Source organism: Sceloporus undulatus, chromosome 1, assembly GCF_019175285.1.
Source record: "Sceloporus undulatus isolate JIND9_A2432 ecotype Alabama chromosome 1, SceUnd_v1.1, whole genome shotgun sequence".
In the NCBI taxonomy this organism is placed as follows: Eukaryota; Metazoa; Chordata; class Lepidosauria; order Squamata; family Phrynosomatidae; genus Sceloporus; species Sceloporus undulatus.
Window position 1 is genome coordinate 58,230,132 of NC_056522.1, and position 18,205 is coordinate 58,248,336.

Consider the following 18,205-nt stretch of genomic DNA (forward strand, 5'->3'; position numbering starts at 1 on the left):
GCTGGAAGGATCTTGTCGAGGGTGGTCTGGTAGTGAATAAGGCTTGTTGATTTTTGTGGGACTGTGATGTAAAGGTTTTGCATTGGAGTACAAGAGGAGAAATTATGGGATTCCCCAAGGCAAAAAAAAAAAAAAAAAAAAGCAACAGGATTGCCCATCACAGTCAGGTATTTTAGCACCGCATGTGGTGCATTTCTTGAACAAGCCAGTTGAAAACATAGTTACTGAAAATCCAGCTGGGTAAACTCACAAGCAGAAAAAGGATAGTCAAAACAGTCAGAGGTGAGGCTGTGAAGTTTAGAGATTATCAGAGGAAAAATCAGAGTAGTTGAAAATGGGCCGAGTCAAACGAGGTGGGCAGAGCCAGAGCCAAAACTCTCTATCTAGCTCTAAAAGGTTCTGAACAAAGTATTGCGCAGGTGCAGATAAACCCATTTGTGTGTGTCACAGAGATGACAAAGAAGAATCCCAATTCTACTCTTCCTTAGGATAGTTCTGACACAAGGATCCTCACTGAATCCACTTTCTCTAATTTTGCCACAACGCTGCTTTTGTATAAACCTTTTTTGTTTCTTAGATTCACTTCTCTATCACAATAGTGTAGCGATCAGCTGGAAGGTGAGGTTACATTGAGTGAAAAATACCATCTTATATCTTTATTTATATGTTGTCTTTTGCTCAAAGATTGGGATTCAAGACAGCATATATTCAATTTAAGATGATATAGTACATTATTTCACTCTTTATTCCCCAGAACATAAAGACTTGTAGTTAGTTTCTTTATTTTAATATATTACAAACTCATCAAAATACACAGTCTTCAACGTTTCTCCAAGAACACAGACGCTCTGTCTCCCAAATCACAAACCTATTTTTCACTATTGTTCCATTTGTTGCTATTGTCAAAATCACTTCCCACTGCCACTCTCTAAATTAAAAGGGGGTATTTTACCAAAGGGACATGTAGCACCTTTGAGATTGAGTGAAAGAAAGAGGTTGGTACCATAGGCTTTGGAATACTTCAATCTACTTCCTCAAATCCATGAATTATCCATATGTTCAATATACAAGAAGTACTGAAATTTGATTTAACCACTCTTAACACTGCCCCACCCTTGATATTCAGAAGACAAAAATAAGCTTCTGTCTTAAGACTCATTATTTCTTATAAGAATTCATCAATTTAAAAAGCTGTTTTTTTCTAGTGTGATTGTAAGATAAATCTTATCTCCTCCAGAGTAAAAAGACCAATTTAAGAAAAAGAAAGAAAATGTAACTTGCCTGACACACGATCAAGAACCTCTGCCAATGTTGTTGAAACTGGTAAGAGAAGAGTACGAAACTTGTGTCCTGCACCATACATTGGATGCTGAATTATGTGGCTGGTAGCATTAATTCTACCTTTGTACAACTGGAAGTTAGAGAATATTAATTTGTTTCATTCATTTAAAGTGCAATAAAAGCCTTAAAATAAATTGTAGCCAGTTCAGGTCTAACCCTAGTGTACTCGCAAATTCAGTTTGGAGAGTATTCTAGGTTCCTCCATCATTCCCCTTCTCTTTTAACTGAAAAAAAGGCCTTCTCTCTTTAACAAGTTCTAGGGGTTTCACCTCTTCATTAAAAATAATTTTGTTTCAAAAGAAACTGTAACTACATATCAAACAGTGATCAACAACAATAAAGTTGATCAGATAAACAGCAAACTGATACTTAAGAGGATACAGTGACATATAATCAGAGAAATATCATTTTTAAAAGGGAAGGAATTTAGCAGAATTGGCAGATCTGAGCACACAGTATATTACTACAAATCTGCATGGGATTTTGAGCATTAAATAATCAGTATTTGAAATTAGTTATTCCTAAAATGGTGAACATGTACTGCAAACTCTTCCATGAACACCGTATTCCATAATCTATTTCTCCTCGAGTTATAGACAGCTCATTGTTAATTTTCCAGTTTAATGCAAGCTCCATTCTGGCATCAAAACAATTTCTGAATAGTGTACAATAGACTAACAAATAAAGCTTAAAACGAAGTACAGCATGGCATCCCATTGGCTTCTAATCTATATGTGTTGGTCATTCTTGGCATGTTAATTAACACAGACATATGGTGGAAAAACTAACAAATTACTTTCTGCCAGTTCTTTAAAATCAATGTTTCTATTGAAAACTAGATGTAAACCCAAAACAAGAAAGAATCAACGCATGCAATACAAAATGCTAAAGCAGAAAAATAACACTTCAGTGTTATATTCCTTAAATGAGGAGCAACAATTTAAGAAGTTATTTCTAGTCATTACACCACTGCATCTGCATCAGAAGTGGGCAAAGTGGAGCACTATGCATGTTGTTGCATGGTAATTCCCAGCCACTATAGCCAATATTGAGGAGCTGAGCCAAATATCTGGATTGCTGTATAATTTCCATCCTGATCTACACAACTGAGGCTGTAAAAAACAATGCATATACAGTATTTAGATATGAGCTCTTATTACAGTGGAGATAGTATTAAATGACGCATCAGCATTAAATGTATGGTTCTATATATTTTTCCAGCCTTAAGACCACGCAAGGCAGGGGGAAAAAATGCTGCTTACTGGGCAAGGTGACTGAAGGAACATGGTCACTTTTTCATCCTCAAGCATCAACTGTAAAAAAAGTCTTCTAATAAATCCTGAAATATTTCCAGATGTGGGGAGATTGCTTCTTTGAGGAGAAGAGTGAAAGAGTTCACACAGAACCTATAAGAAAAATGAAAAAAAAATCTCAAATATGTTTATTAGAGCATGGAGATGAACCCATGCAATTAATGATTGTATTCAATAGTGCCAATCTGCATACCAATTGCACAACAAATTTACCTTCCCTCCTGCACACATATCTGCTCACCAGACCAGAGGGATGGGTGGCCCATTAGGTGTTTGCAGTGGAAGGACGATATGAAGGCATTCATATGCACTCAGGCAACACTGAATGGCATCCATTAAGTGTGATAAATTGAGATAAATTCCTGAAAAGCTGTGACAAGCCACCCAGAACGCTGATTCTGGTAAGGCTAGGAAATATATGCTTACATGTGATCAATGCAGTTAAAACACGGGTAACATTCTTAACTTTGAATAAGATAGTGACACTACTAGACCAAAAGCAGAACATTACTCATACCCTACAATCAAGTTTAGTGCCTTGAAGAAACTGAAAATGGTTGGAGGGCACATTTGTATTATTTATATTTCCCATGAATCTCAGTATTCCTTTTACTATCTTTGAAGCAGATGGGGACCTGAGGGGTGGCAGTAGTTCTGAAAAGGAATCTTCTCTCCTAGAGAGTGGCTAAAAGGTAACATTTCAACCTGGAGATTTAATAAGTCTGGATAATAGCAAATATGTACATTAGTTATTCAAGGAGGGAGTTTTATCTTGCACATTTAACTCAGATACATTTGAGAATCTTACAAATACCCACTCAACAAAACATAAAACATTGTAGAAAATACTTAAATTAACATTCTAAAATTAGAATAAAATAATAAAAATTAAATCCTTTCCAGTGCTGGCCTGATAAGGAATAACTCTCCTGGCAATGTGAAGTGAGATGACTCCAGACAGACAGAGCCACTGAAGAAAAGTTTCAGTACCAGGTCTCCTCTATCAACCAAAACCACCAAGTAAAAGGAAAGCATTTTCCAGGTTTTTAACACAGATGAGCTCACAAAGAAACTGTCCTCCCAGAGCATCAGACACTGCTTATATGATGGAAACTGTGGGACTGAGCTAATCTATACTGTGAATAACTTTCAGATGTTTAGGGCCCCATACAGAACAGTTCTTCATATGACTGCAATACAGTTTGCCTTGATTCTCACAAAAGTTCCAGATGCCTTAACTGTCTCTGGGACCATGGCCTAGATGAATTACAGGATTCTGTGACTTCCAAGTTTTGGGGTTACATATTGTGTAGCAGCAAGGGTATACAAACCTTCATATCCAAGACTTTTATTTTGTAAGATTGCTATTAGTCCAGCTGTCATCATAGGCACTAGAAATGGGAGTCTTGATGCCTAAAGAAAGCTTCCTGTACAAAATCCCCCTCTCAAGTTTTTCAAACCAGCTAAAGTAATATTTTAATATAACTCACTCAGAACTTGTATTATTACCTGTGCCATAAGCCTCTGGTTATTAGGATGGCAAGAGATACACTGTAAGAAGAATGCAACAGTAGCATTTTCTATTGCAGTCCTTTGCTGAGTGGTCAATCCTGTTCCTGAAGCTGAAGAAAGTAACGTAGGCCTAGCACTATTTTGCTGTGCTGCCACACTATGACTTCCAGATGTAGCACCAGAATGGCAGAGGAGAAATAAAAGTGCAGTCCACAGTGGGTTGACCTCAGAGCCACCCAACCAATCCTTCATAAGATTGCTGTTCCCAACTTCTGTCAAAAACCTGAGAACAGGAGCAACTAAGTCTGCTGTGATGGGCATTTTATTAAAGTGCTGTGGAATATGGTGTCTTCTGAGTCTATCTTGAGAATTGTCTGTTGACTGAACATTGAAGTCAAAGGCAGAGGTATGGTTAAAGCAGAAACTTGCAAGGCTTCTCACAAGAAGGGAGGGCAAACCTGAGTCCAACAGCTGTTTAATAGCTTCAGGAGACTGTGATGAGGCAGCAAGGGTGGCCAGGTGAGACTCTGTTAGTGCAAGAGGTGCTTGTGCATTTTTAGAGTCATCTGTTAAAGATGAACTAAGATCCTGTTTTTTGCTATCATCAGTCATAGACAGTCTGTGTTGCTGCACAGGGGGAGGAGTAATACCCATCCAACCCATGAGTAAGGAAAAATAATTTGGATGAATGTGACACATTGAACAAAGCAGACTGTCAACAGCTTTCTTCAAAACCATATTGCAGGGAAGAGACATAGACCAATTAAAGAGAGACCTAAGGATGAAAAAAAATAATAATTAGCATGTACTACATCCTAGAAAACCAAAAACATAAGCATAGGTTTAGTCACAATCCATGAAGTCACAGGTCCCATATCATGAAAACTCTGCTTCTGGTAATAAATAAAAAACAGTGAAAAAACACTCAATATTTTTGAAGTGGTCACAGTTTTTAGCTACGACTTACGGTGACTCTATCACAGGGTTTTCTTGGAAAGAATTCTTCAGCGGGTGCTTCCCTGTCTAAGGTTGAGAGGTTTGCTTAAGTGGGTTTCTATAGGTGAGCGGGGATTCAAACCGTGAACTCCAGAGTCATAGTTAAACTCTCAAACCACTACACCACACTGGTTCTTTTTAGTTATAATGAACACCAAAATATCCTTTTGTATGCTCAGGGGCATGGATAGAGTTTGACTTAATAAAAGAGAAATTGCTGTTCTGAAAAAAAATATTATTTATTAAACCTACTGTACTTGTATTAAGAACAGTTCAAGTCTCTTATAAAACCAAGCACATAAAATGAGAATCTAGCTTTACAGTAGTATCTTTTCATATGAAAAGTATGCATATGTAAGAGTTTTGAAGTCAAGAATTCTTAAGACTTCACTAGAAACAGGCAGAGGAAATCAAAGCTAAACAAAATAATAGCTGCTAGATATTTCTCTGTCCCCTTTTCATCTCTGCTCATCTTTTTGCTCTTTTATAGGCCCATGTAATCAAGAAACTGGGAGGGGGAAATGTTGAAATAATTACAGTTGGCCCTCCACATTTGCAGCTTTGACTTGATTTGATTATCTGCAGTTTTGATTAATATTTTATCTCCAGGAATCTCTAAGTCCTCCAGCACAATTCTGCTGGAAGGTGACCATAGAGCTGTGCTGTAGAACCTAGAAGTTCTGACAGAAAACTCTACTCTAGGCATTTGAGGGTCTTCCAACATGATTGTATGGTCAACTTCTGGCAGAGTTACACTGCAGGACTTGAAGATTTTTAGAGAGGGGTTCTCTCAAGTAAAAAGAATAGTGGTTTTTTAACTTGCATTTTTTCTACATTCACGGGGGTCCTTCACCCCTAACCCCAGCAAATGTGAAGGGACCAGTGTAGTTGCTAAGGAAAGGCAGGCATGAAAATAATTGGAAAATGACAGTAAGAACTTTGCAAACCCCTCTCTCTTTCTGCTTTTCAGGATAGCCTTCAGAATCTCAGTACAGTAGTAAGAACTGCTTAAAGATTCAAAAATGACCAAATTTAAAATAAAAACCTAAAACATGTCAAGAAAAACTCTTTAAATCTGTACCAATTAACTATGTACATTCTTCATGAAAAATCCTCTTTAAACTAGAGCGATGTTATATCGATGTTTGCACTGTACTGTTTTATGCAACAAAACCAAAGCCATTAAGGGTGATGGGAAATACTAACAGTGAAAAAATCCATGGCTGAAGTTTTGAAACAAATGCTTTTGAAAACAATACCTTTGCAGTTAAAAAGATCTATTCCAGAACTACAGTCGGCCCTCCTTATCCACGGATTTCTTATCCATGGATTCAAGCATCCACAGCTTGAAAATATTCCAAAAAATTATGAATTCCAAATAGCAAACCTTGATTTTCCATTTTATACAAGTGACACCATTTTGATCCGTCATTAGATTTAATGGGACTTGCGCATCCACGAATTTTGTTAACCATGGGAGATCCTGGTACCAAACCCTAGTGGATAACAAGGTCCCACTGTACTGGTTTGAGAGTCTCTGCTATTTGATTATTATAAATTCAAAAACTGTAAAAGAATTATGAAAAATACCATGTTTTCAATGGCTGAAATGATCTCAAGATCAATACAAAACAGAAACATTCAAGAACCAACATTATGGAAAAGGCACTACCTAAATAAGTAGCAAATTCATATTATATGAAACATGGAGTAGAGAAGCTTCATATTTATGTTTGATAATCATTCACAACCAAGAGCCAATTTAATTCTTACAAAATGAACTTGATATAAGAACTGTCATGTACAAAGGCACAATAGGAAACAGTCTGGATCAACAGGTCTCTACAAAATCCACTTTTGAAGACTACAGTGTTAGTCATCATAACATTTTGTGGCACTCCAACAACGCTATTGCTCATTTATTAAACCCATTAAAATAGAAGTAAAAAAAATTGTGACCCAGTACTTTGTATGACTGATTTCCAGGAAGTATAATTTGTGACAGCTACACCTGGCACAAATGATTGCTTTGTCTACTTACTCAAAAAGCTCTCTGTTCAGCAATGCTGGCAAATCGTATTCTACAAGCAATTCATAGCTATGCCATAAAATTGCTGCTACACAGTGCAAATGGGAAGGAGATGGCATCAGAAGACCATATTCTCTTGTAGAGCTGTTTGGACAGATGTAGTTAATTCGACCACTCTTCTTCATAGCAGCTACTCTTGCCGAATCACTGACCCACTTCAACAGTGCTTGAATTCTACAAGACAAACAAACATTAAATAAGCTCAAGTCAAAAACAAAGAATACTGCTACTGATGGCTGTGAACAATCTCATTTTCCACTTTTTCAATATAATCTCAGCAAAAACCAATAAATAATGAAGCATGTATAATACACAGTGAGAATGAGAGAGAGAAAATTGCCAGGCATTGTGGGATTGATTGTTTTCATATGCTGATTTTCAGCATATATTACTGCTTTAATTCTTTGTTTTAAATTGTTTTAATCTTTTATCTGACTAATCTTTGTTGATGATGTAATATTGTTTTAATCATAACTTTTTGTATGTTTTTAACATATGTTATTTTATTTCCCATTTCCTGCAGTCTGGGTGGGACTGGTGATGGTGGTGACAGCAATCATGGGGACTCACAACGTGAACTGCTCCCGAGGGCCACTGGCTCTGCCTTCCTCCCCCACCTCTCCTTCTACTGTTCCCTCCATTTGCATCACAGGACATTCATTGGCCAAGACTTCCAAAAGTTTGAAAGTGGTGGGCAAAAGAGACAGTTGGAGCAGGCTAAGTCCAGCCTGTCTGCAGGATGAAGTAGGGGAAGAGTCACTGCCAGAGCTAGATCTAGCCCTTCCTAGACCTTGCAGGATAAGACAAAAGTGACACTTTGTAATTTCTCCTCCTCCTCCTCCTCCTCCTCCTTTCTGTCTCCTTTCCCACCAAGAGCTCTGGGCTGTTATTCCCTTTGCTGCTTTGGCACTACGAAGCCTACACTTTGCTCTGATGCCACCTTCGCCAGACTCCAAGCCTTCTTCTTTCCCCTCCACTCTGCCATCAAGACAGCGGAGAAGCAAATGTTGTAGCTTCTGCAAAAACCCCCTTCAGTGTCATCATCCTAGGGACCAAAAGAAGGAATCCGTGGAGGCATTGGGGCTGTTGGTAGGAAAGGAGATTGAGAGGAGGAAGAGGGCAAAGTGAATGAGCTGTTGTGATGCTGCAAAAATCTGCTTCAGTGTTGTTCTTCTCTTCCTTCTCTTTGAGAACGACAACATCAGCTGCAAACTGTCATCTGTAGCATGTATGTTGGGAGAGGACACTAGAGATATTTGTAGGTTTTACACTTTTGCAGGGGTCTTGCACCTTTAATCCCCACAAATGTGGAGGACTGACTGCATTAGCCAATCTCCATTCAAAGGTTTACACTCATAAAAACATATACACATAGAAAATGAAAATATACAACAACATTCAAATATGCTTAAAAAGCCTGAGGCCGCTCCAGCCCTGGTTGCCCCTGATCAGTGCAGAATCATGGCAACCACACGGCCCGGTCCTGAATCAGGTTGCTGCCGCAGTCTCAAACAGGCTGCTAGCAAAGAGCAGATTTCCCCTGCTCCTTCTTGTGCTAGTTATTCCTGTGTGTGTGTGCTCTCCATGTGGCATCCAGCAGCTCTGGGGATGTGAGTTGTCTGCATGCCCCCACCCCAAACTGGCTGGAAGCCACTCTTTCCTGCCTGTCTGTTTCAGGCCTATGACTATATTACTCAGAACTCATTTATGATACCTTTGAAGAACACATTTATTCTTTATAATCTATGAACTCTGAATTATGTCAGTTAAATAAACTGCTTACCTATCTTTTGTTCCAGGGTCCTGGGTTGTCCCAAGCTGATAGAGAATATCAATTGTGGAATCAGATGATAGGCCATTTAGTCTTCCAAAAAGCAAAGGACTATTCAAGTCTTCAAACATAAAAGAAAAGTGGGTTTTTAATTAAGGGTATATGAGCAATGACTCCAAAAATGGTCTGCAACAGCTTGAACAATGACACACTATTAACTTACAGTTAAAGCTCTTTCTTCTAGGGCTGTGATGGCAAACCTATGACACACATGCCAGAGATGGCACGCAAAGCCATTTTTCCTGGCACACAGCTGTTCCTCCTCCTTCTTGACCCACTCTGGCCTCCAGCTGTCTTTCTAGAAGCAGCTGAAGGCCAGGAATGGTGCATGGGGCAGAGGAGGAAGGGTATGTGCCTCCTCCTCCTCCTTTCTGACCCTTTTCTGGCGGCAGCTGAAGGCCAGGAATAGCATGGGGGAAGGAGGAGGAACAGGCACGTGCCGCTTCCTCCTCCTTCCCAGTCTCCAGATGTCTCTGGAGAGGCAGCTGAAGGCCTGTGAGGGCGGGAGGAAGAAGTCCCAACCCAGAAGCCCCATCTCCAGAAGGCAGAAGTCCCACCTCCAGCACAGGGTAACACCTGGTGCCAGAAGACCTTTTAGTTTGGGCACTTGGCCCCAAAAAGGTTTGCCATCACTATTCCAAGGTATAGAGGAGCAATTAACAACTATGTGAGTCAACCCCTTCCTTTGCCCAGACAAGGTCGGGAGTCAAGAGACATTTTAGAATCTTATTGAGGCAACTCACTTTTTTATTGACAGTTTCCTTTAAGAGCAATGGCTCCAAAAATGGGCTGCAACAGCCTGAACAATGACACACTAGTAACTTACTGTTAAAGCTCATTCTTTTAGGGTCATGATGGCAAATCTATGACATGCATGCCAGAGATGGCACACGAAGCTATTTCTCCTGGCACGTAAAGGGAGGGAAGAAGGAGAAAGAGGTGCATGCCTCCTCCCCACGTACCTGCCTTTACAATTTAAGGTAGAACTAAAGAGAAGGACATCACCTGGAGAAGAAATGGCACCAAAGTGCTGATATAGAATCATGCAGCCATTTAGTTGCGTGTGCGTGCATTGCTGAGGAGCAATCCACAAGAAGGTGAAACAATAATCTTATTATCTTGTGGCTGATGTTAAACTTAAAGCATAGTCTGAAGCACCCTTCTCTAGAACACCACTGAGTCAACTTCAATTTATCTATCTTATAGCAGTGAATGAAAATTGTTGGATGCTCCAAACTGTAACCCTACAAATCTCCTGAAGGTTCCATTATTTGTATTATTAGTGCTCACACATGTTATGGTCTTAGATTATTTGACAAATCATAGCCCTGGAATAGGCATGATCTAATTACATTTCATTCACTGACCCAAAGCGCTGGGATTGTAAGTCACAAACACAGTAAAGGTTCTGTGTGACTAATATATATCTTTAACACATGCTGCATATCTAGTCTATTTTACTTCTTCTTGAGAAGATTACAAGGTTTAGGACAGAAGGAGAGCAAAAGAAGAGAAAGAGAAAATATCTTAGGCAGAAAAGTAGCTTTTAGACAGTCAGGACTGGTACAGACTGGCAAAAAAACCCTGGCTTCCTGGTGGCACAGGTGCGTGGTGTTCAGACAGCAGCACACCTCCACGCTGCCCGGAAGCTGTATGGCTGATCACATATGCAGCAGCTTCATGGTGCTTCTGTGGCACAGTGTCTACACATGCTGCATCACAGAAATCCAGAAAAAAATGCCACCGCTGCAGCAAAGGTGCCTTTTTTGTGGTGCAAAAAAGGAGCGGCTTTCTGCTGCTTCTTTTTGTGCCAGGAAAATGCTGGATCAGGGCTACTTTTAGGGGTAAAAGAAAATGAACAAAACTGAAGCTTTTAGAGTCAAAAGAAAATTAATGGAGAAGAAAAATCTAATAAAAAGCATAGAGAAGAACAAGTAACACAATTGTCCTGCAATGGGCAGAGTTTGGAGAGACAAAACTGACAGGAAGGAAGATGGAGTCAATACAAATATTCTAAAGATCATGAGACCTGTCTCAGTCTGGACAATGCAAAGGCTAACCCACATTGTTTGGATTGCTCACCTGAACTTATCATAGAATAAAAAGACTTTGGCACACTGTTTTGCATTGGACTGATTGTTGTTATTTGCTTTCAAGTCAATTCTATAAATCGACAGTCAATCTGAAGGCACACACATGAATGAGAGACATCCAAGATCCCCAATCCTCACCTGCCTGATAGGGCAATTGATTTTTTTGAAACCAGTAAGATTTTTCAAGGCACACTAAAGTTACTAAACTTTACTGAAGTTAATACAAATTATAAAAATTCATTGCAAAATAAACAAACTACATCATTACCTGTAGGATCACTTCCAGATGCAGAACAGTTTCTTAACAGAATGTCTATTAGTTTTAGGCCTATTTTGGTTGACTGAAGCCCAATTTTTACAAGCACTGCTTCGATGTTAGGAGAATGCATGCCACAGTATGGAGACATCAGTAGAGCAGCACATGTCTGCAGCAGATTGGCAGTGGGTGCTGCAGCACTAGCCATCATTCCTTCCAAATCACTGATGTGAGTGAGGCAATGATGCAACAACCTTAACCATCCAATACTGAAAAAAGAAAATAAATTAAAATGGAGAAAAAGGTTCTCTCTTGATTTCAAAACAATCAGTTAAGCTTTGTAATGCGGATTCTTAGAATGGGGAGGCTTGACAACACACAGCCTCCGTATATAATACAAGGTGAATATGAATGAATTAAAGGGCTGTTATGCTCAAATTTATGAAGTCTGTATAAGTAATGAGAATAAGCACAACTTTTTAAAAACTCAGAATCTGTCTGGCATACTATGTTTCTGAAGAGATCTGAATGTGATATCCCTGTATAAATCTACAGGAAAATCATTAAAAGGCTGTGAGATGTGAGCAACTGGAAGGATAATATGAAGAGTATCTGTTAGGTACCTAACAAAAAGAAGCAGATTTTATGCATGATGAAGCAGATAGCTACAGCAGCAGTCCTGCCAAAAAGCTCAAATGGTGGGAGATACAAGGGAGACTTGGTCACGACTACCAAGACCAACTTGCCCACCCATTTACCACATAATGGGGTTCATTTGAGTTGTGTACCATCTTCCAGAAAATTACCACAGGGGACAACAACAAAACTTTAAAAAGGAATCTGTGAAAACCTAGCTAGCACAAAATCTCCTACATTTATTTGTTGTGTATTTGGCAGACTTCATATGGCAGGACTACTAAAACAAGAGAGTCATCTAGGTAGGACACAGACAGGCAACTGCCAAGCCATAGGTCAAATCCAGAGCCCTCAGTTCCAACCAAGTCTTTACAATTTCCTGTTCCTTTTTTTGTATGAAGCAATTACACCTAACAAACATCTAATTGGAGCCAACAGAAGTATTCTTCCAAACCCTATTGCTATGGTGGGGAGGAAAGAAAGGAAAGAATATCTTTGTGGAAGATGCAGCTGAGAAGGGCTAACACTGCCCCTAATAATCTCCAAAGAGAATACCCTCCTGTCTACCGGGAAGCCTTTTTCAAACCTATTTGCTTTGGCAGGAGTGAGCTCTTCAGGGAGATGTTCATGTCTTTGGCCCTGGCAGGAGCCATGAGGGAAATAAAGTCTGCAGGATGAAAATAATCGTTTCCATGTTTTTGGACTAATCTTATAATATAGTGAGTAAGAAAAGAAACATTTGATAAATCATCAGGTAACTTGTTATCTACTAAGAATACATACCTTGTTTTGGATACCTGATCTTCAGAAGGAAGGAATGGATTATTGACTGTTGCAGATGAAGTGTTACCAAAGGCAGTGAGCCCAAGCAGTTTAATCTGAGAGAGACCTAATGTGCTAGCATCTCGTGGGCGGTGAAGGCGAAGACAAACAGCTGAGGCAACTTCAGCTTTTACAAGTTGTATTTTTATGTAGGTAAGACCACTCGTGATAACAGGTGTAGATAAGGGTAACATGTTCACACCATCTGCACTTATTTCAACTGATACTGAAGAAGGGCACGCTGCAAAGACACAAACACACATTGTGAGCTAGAGGCAGGTTGCAATGTACAGGAATCCACTGCTTTAGAACAAAAAATAAGTAAACTTATACAACACGTGAAGCAATAAAAGCACACTACTGCCCCAAATAGCTGGTCACTGAACTATCTATCTATCTACCTATCTATCTATCTATGGGAAACATTAATTTTAAAAGTGAAAATATAATTAACAATACTAATAAAAAGTTAAAAACTGCACAGTTGAAATCATTTTTTAAAAAACTCATTAAAACAGCACATCACACTGCATAAGTTCACCCATCTAACACCTGCCGAAATAAAAATGACTTGAGCTGCCAGCAAAAAGAGAGCAGCGGGGGGGGGGGGGGGCCCTGACTCCCATGGAAGGGAGTTAGCCTAATGTCTGGGAGCAACCAGGGAGAAGGCTCTCTCCTGAGTCCTCACCAACCATGCCTACGAAAGTGGTGGGACTGAAAGAAAGCTCTTTCTTGCTGATCTTAACACTCTGGAAGGCTTGTATAGGATGATAGCCCTTCAGATAGTCTGGACCCAAGCTGCTTAGGGCTTTAAAGGTCAAAAACAGCACTTTGAATTCTGTTCAGAAATGGACTGGCAGCCAGTGCATCATTTCAGCAGGGGAGTCACATGATACCTGTAGCCAGCCCCAGTCTACAGCCTGGCTACAACACTTTGGAACCACTGAAGTTCCTGAATAGTTCCCAAATGCAGCCACATGTAAAGTGCATTGCAGCAATAGAAATGGGATGTAGTCAAGGCATGTGTCACAGTAGCTCAAAGAACAGATGCACCTGGTGCACTAGTTTTAAATATGCAAATGGACTCCTGGCCACACCCGAAACCTGGGCATCCAGGCTCAGATCCAAACCCAGGAACACATCCAAGCTGCAAACCTGACATTTCAGGGGGAGTGTAACCCCATCCAACAAAAGCGGAATCCCTATTCTCTTATCTGCCTTCTGACTGACCAATAACAATGCCATAAAATTCACTTTATATGTTAGAATATTTTTGTGCAGATCAGAAATGGTTCCATCATGTCCAAGAGCCCAGTGTAATTTCTGCTGTTATTAATGGCTAAAATCTTCCCTTCATGAACTGTAAGGTATGGCCTTTTCAGGAGAAACCCTAAACCACTAGGTAAAGAAAGGATTGTTGTTTATTGTTGTTTGTGTCTTGATGGTGAAAAGGCAGATTGGCGTCTTGGCAACATCCAATCTGAGGCTGGTATTAGCCAATGGGAGCTTAGCCAAGAAAAGGTGGGGGCTATTCCCAAGTATCACTGGATCTTCCAGGGCCAGCGGTATAACACCAGTACTAAAAGATCTTCATTGGCTGCCTATTCGCTTCCGAGCGCAACACAAGGTGTTGGTTATCACCTATAAAGCCCTAAATGGCTTGGGCCCAGGGTACTTGGAGGACTGCCTCTCTCCATACAATCTGCCCCGCACACTCAGATCGGTTGGGAAGCAACTGCTGAGAGTTCCAGACTCGAAATATGCCACAACAACGCAGAGGGCCTTTTCCATCTCAGCCCCCTAGCTCTGGAACTCGCTTCCCGGTGAGCTCCGCTCGGCCACCTCCCTTGACCTGTTTAAGAAAGGGTTAAAAACCTTTCTGTTTCAACAAGCTTTCCCCTAACTGTCCCCAATGCTGTCTCTCCTCCCCCCTCATTGTCCCCCTCATTGTTACTGTTGCTTATATATCGTAGCTAGCTGGATATTGTTATGGTAATCTGTGTTTTGTCATTATAATGTAATTTTTGCTGTTTTTATTGTGATTTTATGCTGTAATGGTATTTTCTGTAACCCGCCTTGATCTGTGGAAAGGCGGGCTACAAATAAATATTTTATTATTTTATTTATTATTATTATAAATAGGAAGAGAGGAATGTTTATGAGGGAGATATGGCATTATTATTATTATTATTAATTATTATTATTATTATTAAACTTTATTTCTAAAGCGCTGTAATTATACACATTACATAGGAAACAGATAGAGACAGAGCTCTGAGTTAGAGTTAGAGGTTTATTAGACTCTGAGGGGTTTTAACAGCCAAGGTGGCTGAGATACACTGGTGAAAAGGGGTAGTGGGAAGGGGTTTGAGTACCCAGGTTGACCTAAAAAGAGGTCAAGTGTGGAAAGTGAATTGGTGTGGCTAGAAAAGGCAAAAAGTAGCAACAAAGTTTTAAAGTGCAGAGTCTAGTCAAAAATCCTATGTCAGCATTTATATCTGTATGCAAATGTGCTTAAGTATCACTAATTTGCGAACAGAGATCTGGGAGGGGGGAGGAAATTACAGGCCAGTTAACTCAATGTCATTTCATGTGAATTCATTAGAAGCATAAACACAAAATTATCAGGCATACAGAAAAACAAGTATTGTTGAAGAAGAATCAAACTGGTTTCTACAAAGTTAAATCTTATCTCACTAATCTTTTACAACTCTTCAAAAGTGTCAAGAAGCATGTACACAGGGTTAATCAGGTGGGCACACTACATTTGGAACCTCCTAAAGGCTTTTCACAAAAACTCTTAAGCAGCCCTAAACTATAATACTGTTAAGGGAATCCACTGTGGACAGCAGCCAACCACTGCATATGGGAAGTCCATATCCAGGACTTGGAATGAAGAAGTGTGCTCCCAGAAACAGGTATGTTAAGGCATACTGCCTTTGGTACTGGAGGTGAAATATAGCCCTTGTCATTGACAGAAGCTTTTCCTTTAAGTTTAAGTTATTAAAATTTTAAACAGTTTAAAACTGTTTAATATTTATATTGTTTTTAGTTGTACGCCACTCTGAGTCCCATCTAAGAAGGATGATTGGAAATCAAATAAATAAAAGTCTTATCCACCACAAATTTGTCTAATCTAATTCTTTTAAAATCATCCAAGATGGGAGCCATTGCTACATCTTGTGCTAGCAGATTCCACATACTGACTATGTTCTGTGTAAAATACTTGGCTTTTATTTATTCTGAATCTCCCAACATTCATTTTCAGTTAGCAACTTTGAATTCTGGTATATGAGAGAAGGATATCAGTTTCTCTTCTTCACTTTCATCATGAGACAGAACAGGACCTCTAATGGGTCAGAGAAATGGGAGCAGGAAGTTAAAAGAGATGGCATGTTTTCACAATGGAGGGATGTAAATGTTAGGCTGCCCTAAGAATCTGGAATCAATGTTTTAAAGCATGGTTATAAATGATCTGATGTCAGCAGTAAGGTTGCTAAGTACCAAATTTATGTAACATGGATTGTGAACAGCAACAAAAGGATATCTCCAAACTCTGTGAGCAAATCATTCTAGTTTTAAGTATAATGTATATTGTACACTGTATAATGTACATAGCACAGTATAATTGTCCACAGTATAACGTACACTGGGACAACACCTGCCATCTTCATTTTCTTATAAACAATGATGAAGTTTGAGGAAGAGGTGAGTGACTAGGAAAAAGATATTGGGGTCATAATAGGTTAATGTAAAATTGTAAATGTTCACCTGCTACGTAGCATCTATCAAAAATACAAACACTCACATTTTAAAAACAGGTTACAATCTTTAGTGGGTATGACAGATGTTCAGATGCAAATGCATGGCTTGGAGAAATTAATAAATAGAATTTCTTCTCTCATTTTCATAATACCCAAAACCTAGGATCACCTAATAAATTTGAGTGGTGAGAGGTTCAACACAGATAAAAGGAAGTATTTTAAACAAATCAACTATTTGAACTTGCTACCCTAAGATGTGGTGATGGCCAGTAAGCTACATCCACGGATTTTTTTTATCCACTGAGTGAAGCATCCACGGCTTGAAAATGTTTAAAAAAAGTATAAATTCCAAATATCAAACCTTGATTTTCCATTTTATACAAAGGACATCATTTTGTTATGCCATTATATTTAATGAGACTTCAGCATCCACTGATTTTGTTATCCACAGGGGATCCTGGAACCAAATTCTAGTGGATAACAAGGGCCCACTGTATATATCTTCAGAAAGGGATGAAAAATCCATAAAGAAGGCTGTCACTAGCTACTAGTCCTGATGGGTACATGCAACCTCTAGAATTAAAGGCAGCATGCATCTGAACATCAGTTGCTGAGGAACAACAGTTGGAGAGGCTATTACCTACATTTCTTGTAGTGGCCAGTAGAAACCAGTGGGAGAAATGGGATGCTTAACTGAATAGGCCTCTGATTCAATCAGCAGAACTTTTTATATTAATGAACAGTCTTCCTTAACAAAGAAAGGCATGCCATCCATCAAGTTAAACACTTCTACAATTCAAAGTAACCTGCAGCAATATCACATTAAGTCCTCAACTATGCTTCAAAAGACAACTATTGAATATCTTGAAAATGCTGTTAGCTGAAACAGCAGAGTTGACTTTATGTACATATACAATGGACTCTCCATATTGGTGGGCTGGTGATCTGAGGATATGGCTGCCCATGGATCATTATGTCCCATATTATTCAAACAGTGGTACATGCACTCAGACATGCTAATGCATCCACCACCACTGAATAATAGAGGGCTTGAACATTTGCATTTTTTGACATCAGTGGGGGAGGCTGAACTGAATCCCCACAGATGGTATGGGTCCACTCTACAATGGACAGATTAATCTCATTAGCTGCTGCACTCATTCTATAGAGCTCTATTTGCAGAATGAGAGGCTGCACTGTACAATGCCTTATGGGCACCTCCTCCCAAACAAAATTCAGCATCAAGAAAGTCAACATGTATGCCATATTATGAGATATAATAGGTTATTATTATTATTATTATTAACCTTTATTTATGAAGCGCTGTAAATTTACACAGCGCTGTACATGCAATCTTTTTAGTTAGACGGTTCCCTGCCCTCAGGTTAGAGAAGAAAAAAGGAGAGAGTTTGGGATAGAAAGCAGAAATTGGGAGTAAAAAATATAAACTACAGTGAGTGACAAAGAAAGTCACCTCATCCCTAACAAATTTCTGCTGTATTTTCCAGATTTTTGTCAGAAAGCTTCCAACCAATCCACTTTCTAGTTTCAA

General features: G+C 39.3%; 1 protein-coding gene across 1 annotated transcript in view; it reads right to left on the bottom strand.

The window, feature by feature from the left end:
• The window catches only part of BIRC6 (baculoviral IAP repeat containing 6), a 234,076-nt gene that overhangs the window by 76,061 nt on the left and 139,810 nt on the right, over positions 1 to 18,205 (bottom strand). Inside the window, 7 exon segments of the mRNA XM_042449523.1 lie at positions 1,282 to 1,411; positions 2,604 to 2,747; positions 4,164 to 4,941; positions 7,204 to 7,425; positions 9,035 to 9,143; positions 11,444 to 11,700; positions 12,851 to 13,130. Of these exon segments, the coding sequence (XP_042305457.1) occupies positions 1,282 to 1,411; positions 2,604 to 2,747; positions 4,164 to 4,941; positions 7,204 to 7,425; positions 9,035 to 9,143; positions 11,444 to 11,700; positions 12,851 to 13,130 (1,920 nt within the window).